The sequence below is a fragment of the Puma concolor genome, chromosome D4 (genome assembly GCF_028749965.1).
Source record: "Puma concolor isolate L17-30 chromosome D4, mPumCon1.1.hap2, whole genome shotgun sequence".
NCBI lineage: Eukaryota > Metazoa > Chordata > Mammalia > Carnivora > Felidae > Puma > Puma concolor.
The window spans coordinates 5,066,975-5,077,762 of NC_141679.1; the positions used below are offsets into that span (position 1 = coordinate 5,066,975).

Genomic DNA, 10,788 nt, shown 5'->3' on the forward strand with positions numbered 1-10,788 from the left:
GGAATAACTACTTTCTTTTTTACCTAAATGATTTTTGATCTCTTATCCTTTCCCTCCTCTCCTCCCTCACAAACCTACCCACCCTGAGATTATGACTGTGATTTTACTTAGATCCATTGGAGTAATAATTGGGAAAGAGTTTGAAAATAAGAAAACATTCTTGGGGCACCTGAGTGGCTCAGTGGGTTAAGCATCCAATTTCAGTACAGGTTATGATCTCACGGTTCGTGGCTTCAAGGCCCGCATCGGGCTCTGTGCTGACGGCTCCGAGCCTGGAGCCTGCTTCGGATTCTGTGTCTCCCTCTCTCTCTGCCCCTCCCCTGCTTGCTCGCGGTCTCTTGCACTCTCTCTCTCAAAAATAAATAAAAACATTAAAAAATTAGAAAAAAGAAATTCTTCTCATAGTGAAGGAAACCATTTTTCAAATGGTTTCATTTTCAAGAAAATTAAAAGGCAACTTAATGAATAAGAAAAAATATTTGCAGAGTCGTATCTGGTTAGGGGTTAATATTTAAAATATGTAAAAAATCATACATCTCAATAGCACAAAGACCTCCAATCTGATTCAAAAATGGTCAGAGAATTTGAATAGACATTTTTCCCCAGAAAAGACATAGAGATGGCCAACAGGAACATGAAATGGTGCTTACCATCCCTAATCATCAGGGAAATGCAAATAAAAACTACAATGAGATATCACTTCCTAAATATTAGGAGGCCTGTCATCAGAAAGACAAGGAGTAACAAGCGATGGCAAGATGTGGAGAAGAGAGAACTCTTGTACACTGTTGCCTGGAATGTTATTTGGTTCAGCCACTATGGAGAACAGAATGGAAGTTCCTCAAAAAAATTAAAAATAGAACTATCACATGACCTAGCAATTCCAGTTCCAGCCATTTATCCAAAGAAAACAAAAACACTAATTAGAAAAGATATCTGCACCCCATGTTCACTGCAGAATTATTTAGAATAACCAAGATATGCAACCATTTGTGAACATGGATGGACCTTGAGGGTTTTATGCTAAGTGAAATAAATCAGACAGAGACAAATACTGTATGATGGCACTTACATGTGGAATCTAAACAAACAAAAAAAAACAAGCAAAAACCACCCAGGAAACCACACACACACACACACACACACACACACACACACACACACACAACAGGCTCACAGAAAACAGAACAGAAAGGTGTTAGCCAGAGGTGGGGGAGGGAGGGTGCAAAATGGATGAATGAGGTCAAAAGGCACAAACTTCCAGTTAAAGTAAGAAAAATGAGTCTTGGGGGTATAATGTACAGCACGGTAACTATAGTTAATAATACTGTATTGCAAATTTGGAAGATGCCAAGAAGGTAGGAGAGTAGGTCTTAAAAATTCTCATCATAAGAACAAAAATTCTGTTAACTATATATGGTGCTGGATGCTAAGCAGGCTTATTGTGGTGATCCTTTTGCAGTATATACGCATATTGAATCCTGTTGTGCACCTGAAATTAAGATAATGGCATACCTCAATGATACCTCATTTACAAAAATCTTTAAAGAAGGCATTGCTAATTTGAAGGTGACCGGCCATTTTATTTGTAAAGAATTTATTCAAGCTAATGACATTGAGATTTCTGAGATCACTTTTATTGGCTCTTTTTCAACTGCTTTTGGGGAAAATTGAGAGAACATTCAAAACAGAGAGAGATTATTTTGAATTTAAAAATGACTTACATTTATTTGTGTAGAAATTATTCGTGTTGGTGACGTGAAGAAGATTCATCAGCTTGAACTCATCCCCCAAGGCCAGATGGTTGCAGTGATCCCTGGGAGAAGTCACCGTGCCCAACTGTTCCCCATGTCAGCTTTGGGTGGACGGAAGACTGACATTCACAAGCTGGCAGAAACCAAAGGGTGCCAAACAGTGACTTCTGGAACAGTGTGCCAAGGGGCCCATACATGCCTCTCTGTAGCAAGGAAAAGCCAAGTGTTTTGTTATGAGCTGTTCCAGGGCAAGAAACTATCTCACAGAAAATTTAAAGAGCTCCAAATCCCAACCAAGGTCCAGTGGATGGCCATCTTCGGTGAGCAGCTTTGCGTGGGATTCCAGGCAGGATTCCTGAGACGCCCCTTGAGGAGAGAAGGAATTCCATACACGATGCTTCACTCACATGACCCTACACTGTCATTTATTGCACACCAACCAGAGGATGCTCTCTGCGCAACTGAGATCTCCAGTATTGAATGTCTGCTGTGTTTCAAGAGCATCAGAATTTACACTGACAGCAGGGGCCTCCGATCCAGGCCAGTTGAGCTGATGTGGCCGGCAATGCCAACCTATTGCCGTAAGGCAACCTTACGATTTGTTCCCTTCTCTTTCTGTATCTTTCCCGCCTTTTACAATTACATTTCTATATCCTCTACTGTTAAAGACAGGCTTTATTTTTGGAAACAGCATCACTGACGATTTTCCCTGATTTTTCTGTCTTTTAAGTAGAATAGCTGTAATGGAGTTATATCTAAGTCACACATGTGATAACTTAGCCTTCAACTTTTACTATATTCGTAAGAGAAATTTACCTTGGATATATCCTCAATCCAAATTGTTGCTTTTTGTAGGCTCCTAAATAGGTTTTCTTCATGGTCACTGAAAATCATATACACATTAATTAACGATAAGAAATAGTTACTATACACACACACACACACACACACACACACACACACACATATATATTGCCTTTTAGGCTTAGTTTATGTAAAGTATACATATAATGTTCCTAAGTAACTTTAGCTCATATTTTATTGATGCAGGCCATCATTTCATAAATTAAATACAGCCTTTATTCACTTAGAGAATAGTATTGAGCACTTAATATGAACAACTTACTCTGCCAAGGGTTGAGTCACAATATTAAACATAAGACTAGTCTGTGTCCATATGGAGGTTATAATCATGAGATAAGACCAACAATTAAGCAAGTACTATGGTAGGGGGAGCACCATTTTCCACAGGAAGACACAGGAAGGATGCTTAATCTAAACCAGTGGGTCAGGGAAGGTCAGCTAAAGAATGAGAAGTGTTTTTGTCTTTGAACCCATATTTTAAAACGTCATTCTATTGTTTTCTGACTTCCATTGTTTCTGATGAGCAATCTCATGAGAAATCTGTGTCTTTTCTATTTAGCCTCTTTTAAGATCTTCTCATTATTTTTGGTTTTCAGCAATTTGACTATGACGGGCTTACAGGTAGTTTCCTTTGTATGTATTCTGCTTGGGGTTTTCAAAATTTTTTGGATCTGAAGATTGATAATCTAATTTTGGAAAAATTTTAGGGATATTTTCACAAGTTTTTCCAACCCTATTTTCTCTTTTCTGGGGATCAAATTACATGTTTATTGGACCTCTTGATTCTGTTCCACAGGTCATTGAGGGTTGTTTTTTTTTATTTTTTTAAATCCTCCCCCCCCTTCAGTTCGGATAATTTCTATGGACCCCATCTTCAATTTCTCTGATCTTTTTTTCCCTGGTTTATCCAGGAATTAAGTATTTCAGATACTGTATTCTTCCATTTTCAATTTCATTTTTTAAAATTTCCAATTATTTAGTGAAATGTCCTCCCAATATGTTTATATTTTTCGCAAAGTCCTGAACTATTTATAATAATTATTTATAATTATTCCAATATATGGCTCATCTGTAGGTCTATTTCTATTCATTTTTTTCTGGATTAAGGATGATATTTTCCTGCTTTTTTACATCTTATTATTTTGTCATCCTCTGTTGGGCATTATGAATGCTATGACATAGGGACTCTGGACTATATTATGTATTTCTCTAGAGAGTGTGGTATGTTTTGTTCTGACAAGCAATCAATCTACTGATGGACCGTCTTGGTTTTGCAGAGGCATGGCTTTAGACTTTGCTAGGGTGGGCCTATTTTAGCTTTTCTTTTAGTCCTTGTTCCTCAAGAATGGCCTTTCTGGGGTCTCAGCTCAATGCTCAGGGCTTTCACCAACGTCTGTCTGGGTCAGAAATCTAGTATCTTTCCAGCACTGTAATACCCATGAAATTGTGTTCACCACTCAGTGCTCTCAGCAAGTCTCATGGAGTTTTGCTCTGTCCATGAGCAGCTTTGGTCAGGGACTTTGAGGGAACTGGTGTGCAGATGTCTGGGACATGTTTTTTGGGGCTCTTCCCTCTGTGTACTCTGCCTTGCAAATTCCAGACACATTAGCATGTTTCCTGTACCCAGAAAAACTTTCACTCTCTGCTGGGGCTCTGTGTGGGGTCTACCTCGCGTCTTTCTCCTTTTTTAGGGATGACAGTCCTGCACTGTATACTAATACCTAAAAATAGTTACGTCATACATTTTTTTCCAGTTTTATACTTATTGATGGTGGCAGGGCATGCCCAGTATCAGCTGCTCTGTCCTAACTGGAACAGGCCATCCATACTGCCCTCTGTGAGGAACTATAAGAAGGTTCAGTGTTTCAGGCGTGGGCTTCAAGATGACAGGTCAAGAGATGGGGCTGGAGGGTGCCCATGAGCCAGACTACAGAAGGTGTTTTGTAGGCACTGACATGGTTAGATTTGCATTTCAGAAAAATCCCTAGGTTCCAATGGTTAGGTTAAAGACTATGCAAGGTGAGACTGGAGGCCAAGATACCTACTTGGAAGTCACTGGAGAAACTGTGTATTAAAACTGTCTGAGGTAGAAGGAGTTTGGGTGGAGAGGAAAGAATCTGAGGAATATTGAAGAGATAGAACTGACAAAACTTTATATTTGATTGTAAGTGGAAGCTGAGACACAGAGAATCCGTAATGATTCTTGGATGTCCAACTTGAGCACATGTGTGGATGCCACTGATATTTACTGATAAAACACAAGGTAGGGTGGGCTTGCCCAAGGGATGAAGGATGTCATCATTTAACTTCTTACTTTTTTGTTGTGTTGTTGAAATATTTTAAATCAAATCCTAGAAGTCATTGTTGTTCCACCTGAATACATGTTACACTGTATCTAAAAATACGGACATTTTCTCATAAAACCACATTGCCATTTATCACCCCTGGGGAAGTTACCAATGATCGTTACCATCCAGTACACAGTCCATATTTAAATATTCCTGATTATCACAAAGATGCCTCTTTTGACAATATATTTCTTGGAATCAAAATGTGAAGAAGGCCCACATGTTGCATATTATTCTTAGATCATAAATATCATCTAATCTTGAAGGGTCTTCCATGCCGCTGATTTGTTGTCCTACAGGATGTTCCACAAGCTGGATCTGTTTCCTCCTGGTGCTTTTTAGCTTCTTCCTTTATATCCTAAATTTTCTGTAACTGAGAATGAGCTCTAAAGACTTTTACCAAAGAATACATCATGAATAATGCTGTGTACGTCATACCGAAGCCCACTGGGGCACATGATGTCTAGTCATCTACTTGTGGCCACGCTAAAATGGATTACAAGTTTCTGATGTTGTCAGCCTGATTCCTTGGACTTGCTGGGTTTGTACTGCCAGCGGGAGAGTAGATAGAAAAGAGGACACAGGTCAGAGAGCCAAGAGACACCAATATTAGAGGGACGGTCAAGGGGCGAGAAGCCCACAAAGGAGAATTCTGGGAGTCGAGTGTCACGGAGCAAATAAGACAGGCTGACATGTGCCTGTTGGTTTCAGCAACAATTGGTGGTTGAAGACTTGTAGCGAGAGCAGTTTTAATGAAGGACTTGAGGCACAAGGTGTGCCTGGACTGTGATGTGAGTAGGCTGAGAAGCGGGAGCACTCGAGGTGGACGGCACTCTTAAGGGCTTGGCTGTAAGGAAAGGGAGGATGGAAAACAGTAGCATAGGAAGGGTTGTTGGTCATATTGCTGTTGTTTTAATGGGGAGACATTCATGGTAAGAGGTGAGAACTCTAAACTGTTATTAATAAAGTGGAGAGTTCCAGAAATGTGACCGGCTGCAAGTTTTCACTGCTTTGTTAGTTTCACTCTCCACATATACTTTTCTGATCTTCTGCTCTACTCTGCTGTGAACTGAATTAGTTTAGGAGCCAGATTTTGAAATGTTGTGCAATTACTTAAAGCTGCTATTAGATGAAAACGTTAGAAAGCTTTTTGTTAGACTTTTACTGTTTGTGTTGTACTCTGAAATGTGACCGATGTACATCATTTATTTATTTTTTAACCATGGTAAAAAAATATTCGAGGCAGCAACTATATAATCACAATACTGTAACTGGGTTCTCTTGGGTTTCCAATCTGAAGTATTTTTGTTTTTTTTTTTAATGGATCAGGGCTTAGCAACTACAATTTATCATGAATTCTGTGTGATTCCATTTACACACATTTTTGAAATGACAAAATTTTAGAAATGGAGGACATATTATTGATTCCCAGGAGTTAGGGAAGGAGGGGGAAGTGGGTGGGATTGTAAAAGGGACCCCTGAGGGATCCTTGTGGCGGCATAAATATTCTGTATTTTGACTGTGGTGGTGGATACATGAACCTATACAGGCGATAACACTGTACAGACCAACACACACACACACACACACACACACACACACACACACACACACACGTAAACTGGGGAAATCTGCCTAAGGTGGGTGGGTTGAGTTGATTTATGTCAGTGTCCTAATTTTGCAAACTCTTACATTGAATGCAACTGGGCAGAGTATGCAAGAGATTTGTGTGTACTATTTATCAAAACTGCATGTGAATTTATAATTACTTTAATAAAAATTCCAGTTAAAAAATGAACCCTAAAGCCCAACTTGCTGTCACCTCCTCCCCATCTCCCAGGTTACAATGCCCCATATCTCTCCGTGTACAGTGAAAATGCAGTGGATGTCTTTGACGTGAACTCCAGGGAATGGATCCAGACTGTCCCCCTCATGAAGGTGATCCGACATTGAGATCATGTGACTAATGAATTACTGACAGAAAGCGGAAACAGGAATATTCACTTATGCATTTACTGTACTTGCCAATGTGCATGTACTAATTTGGAGCCTAAACTAGAGTTAAAAAATCCACACCAAACCCAAATTGGTTAATTTTATTAATAGTACAAAAGCTATTTTGTGATACATTTTTGCATTATATAAAATAGGGCTGTCATGACATAAATAAATAGGGCACTTATATGTATTTATAAACATAATATAAATATAATGTCCCACTTTCAAGTTACTTTTGTTACTAATTTTCACTTAGTATTACTGCATCCCATGAAAAATTTTACAGCTTAAAAAAAAAAAAAGTAAATAACCAAAGCTGTGTTTAAGATTCTCAATTAGGGTTCTACAGAGTCACAATAAAACAAAAATTTTGTATCTCTACTACAAATAAATTTAAACATAGATACAAATTTGGAAGTGAAAAACTGCCATTTTGTAAGAAAAGGTCTTTTTGAAAAAGATTCAAGAATGATTAAATTTGGGGATGTTTATATATAGTATGAACTGTATATCAAAAAAAGTTTATACAGGAATAGGATGAAGAAAGTAGTCACCATTATGTGACATTTTGCCCAACTTTAAACAATATCAGCAGCTGGAAAAGCTTTTGCAAGGGCTGCCCGACTACATAAAACATGAAAATCTTCCAGCATTCTAAATGTGAATCAGTAACATTAACTGTTTGATAAAACAGATTTATGAGGCAGATGAATCTTCTGAAATTAACCTTTTCTTTCTAGTAACTTTTTAAAAGGTTAATTTAAAAATTGAATGTATTTCTATTTGTTAGCAATTCTCAGGTTTCTTTCACCTATGATATTCATGTTTCTGAAATTTTATTCACGTGACTTTGTAACACCAGCCATTCCCTTTGGTATCTTTCTGTTGTGTGCTGTTTTTGTTTTGTTTTGTTTTGTTTTGTTTTTTTTGAGACTCTAGTATTTTGAGGGAGGAGCTTAGATGGAAGATTTTAATAATTAATACTTTATATATAAGCAAATAGGCTTATAACTTAATTTTTAAAAGTATTCGTTGAAATGTAATCTTACTTTTTATTATTTTAAGTTTGACCCTTGAACAGTGAAGGGTCCCTAAATATTTTACTTGCGGAGACAGTTTAGATTAATATATTTCAAAAATAAAATGTTAAGTAAGAAACAACTTCTTAGAACTACTTCTAAGAGACCATGTCTCTAGCTGACTGCCCGACATCACAGAGTGAGCGAGTGGGGGATATGACGTTGATTCAACGCGCTGGTGGCCAAGAGTGGCTCTCCTTCACCCTTGCCTATCTGTATAGATAAAACACTGGTTTCTGGCACTCTCCAGTTATTTTTCAGCAGCACCGATCCAGGCGTGGTTGGATATGAGCACCTGTAGACACAAATCACCATGTACAAGGTTCACTGTGAAGATGCATTCCCTTGCCAGCACGCGGAGGGTCTAGAAGGTGCTGACAGCAGATGCAGTCCCCCAGCCCTAACTCAACTTCCCCCACCTCTATTTTTAGACTCTAGCAGATTTGGGGTATGAAAAAGCCACATGGATTCATTTCTCTTTTTTTCTTATTTTATTTGATAGGACGGAATGCATAGTGTAGCTAAGTATTGATCTGCGAGAGCCGCCATGACAAAGTACCACAGACTAGGGGGTTTACACCACAGAAACCTACTGCCCCGCAGTCTTGGAGGCTACAAGTCTGAGATCAGGGTCTCAGTTTGCTCCTTTTGAAGGCTGTGAGAGACAAGCCCCAATGACTTCATCTTAACTTGATCATCTATAAAAACCCTACTTCCAAATAAGGTCACATTCACAGGTACTGGAGGTTAGGACATCGGTATCTTTTAGGAGGAGACACAATTCAACCTGTAACAAGCCTTCGTATTTCCTTTTTAAAGTCTAAGACAGTTTTGAGGGTTTCTGGGTGACAGTTTAAAATAGAGTGGGCGTTGGGACTCCTAGGGATCTAAAGAAGAGTTGCATCCTCCTCTAAGATCAGAAGCAGCAGAGAATAGAGGCTGATTCTTTCCTCTAAAAGAGGGGAGTTGGGGAGGGATCACTCTACCCCACCTCTGCACCTCTTTCTCCTATAGTGGGCCTCAGAAATGCTGTGCTTTGTTACAATAATTGTAATTGTTTTATTTATAGAAAGACTCACCCTTTACATTTTTCTCTGCCGCATCAACAAAATATTCTAATGCCCTTAGGCCACAAAAATCTGGTAGGAGAAAAGCAGTATAGACATATGAGGGCCAAACAAAGGGGAAAGACACCAATGCAACCGCTCTCTCCTTCTCAAGAAAGGATGTTGTTTTATAGATCTAAGTCAGCACAGATTTATTGTTCAAGTACTGCTTAAATTGAACATTAAATTCTGTTCATGAATGCGCCATTCCTATTCTTGACAATGGATAATGGATGCCATAAGTATAAAGTTTTAACTTTTAAAAACTGGAGCAGTATGGTATTTGTGCAGTTCCTTTATTGTGAGATTAGTGTGAAATTAATGGATGAGGAGGCATTTTAACAGTTTAAAGGATGCTACTGTCTTATTTGTTTAAAAACACGTATAGATGGAGATGAGCTGGTATTTCCTGAAACATCAGATAATCATCAGAAGCAAATGGTCCGACACCGCCACAGCAAGTGTCACTGTTCCTTCAGAGTTCCCAAATGGAAGGGGAAGCCGCCCACAGGGCTGTGATCACCGACCCTCACGTGTGGGCCAGAAGGACCACTCCAGAAGCATGTGTTATTTGATGTAATTTGGAAGAAAAAGAAATAAATCTCTGAAACTCGGGCAGAAACCTCTGTTCACATCAGTGTTATGTTTATTTCTCTGTGAAACTTCAAAGAAAACCTTTCTGTGGTAAGTACAAATGGAAGTGTAAAGTCAACTCATATCTCTGTGAATGTGGAATTGGAATTCAGTGTGTAAGTCTCCATGTCCAAATACAGAACAGACGTGTATACATATCATAATGTATGTCCCATAACCATTTTGTGAACAGATAAATTATACTGTGTGTGCATGTGGATTGATTACTCTCTGCCTCTGGACGTGTTTTGCTTTGTCTTTAGGATAACCTTCAGTAATGAGCCATTACTTGGTAATAATGCCTATAACTGAATAGGCAGAGAAAAATAGGCTGATCTCCTTTGGATAACAAATAAAAACATTGCTGAAGTGGTGCAAATTCTTTGAAAAGAGGCATAATCATATGAAACATATCTAATGGCAGTGCTTCTCTGATGTCTGTGGCTGTTAAGGTAATGGTTTCTACCAAAACTTTGAAGTTTTTCAAGTTTCAAATTTTCAAGTCTTTTTGAAAGAAGAGAACTGTTAAAATCTTCAATTAGAATTGTGTATTTCTTCTTTTTTTTTTTTCCTTTCACATCCAACAATTTTGGCCTCATATATTTTTGAAGCTTTCTTATTGGATTCACATGCATTTAGGATAGCTATGTTAGAGAACTGATCTTATCATTATGAAAATTTCATCTTTCTCATTAGTAGTGTTCCTTATCCAGGAATCTCCTTGGTCCAATATTCGTAGAGCCGCTCTAGCAGATCTTACTTTAGAATTTGCACAGTTTACCTTTTTTCCCCATCCTTCACTCTTAACCTACGTGTGTCTTTGGATTTAAAAAGCATTTCTTGTATATAGCATATGATTAAGTCTTGGTTTTCATTAAGTTTCATAATGTGCATGTTTTAATTGGGAGTATTTAGAACATTTACAAGTAATATAAATATAGTGGCATATTTGGCTTTAAATATATCATCTTTCCTATTTGTCACATCTCTTCTTTTTCTTTCTTCT

General features: G+C 38.3%; 1 protein-coding gene across 1 annotated transcript in view; it reads left to right on the forward strand.

Moving 5' to 3' along the window:
• Positions 1-9,706, forward strand: part of LOC147574678 (serine/threonine-protein kinase MRCK alpha-like) — a 28,599-nt gene extending 18,893 nt beyond the window's left edge. The window contains 5 exon segments of the mRNA XM_086684863.1: positions 1,739-2,335; positions 6,807-6,908; positions 8,033-8,082; positions 8,084-8,114; positions 9,538-9,706. Coding sequence (XP_086540989.1) covers positions 1,739-2,335; positions 6,807-6,908; positions 8,033-8,082; positions 8,084-8,114; positions 9,538-9,668 — 911 coding nt within the window. The 3' untranslated portion in view covers positions 9,669-9,706.
• The last annotated feature ends 1,082 nt before the right edge of the window (positions 9,707-10,788 follow it).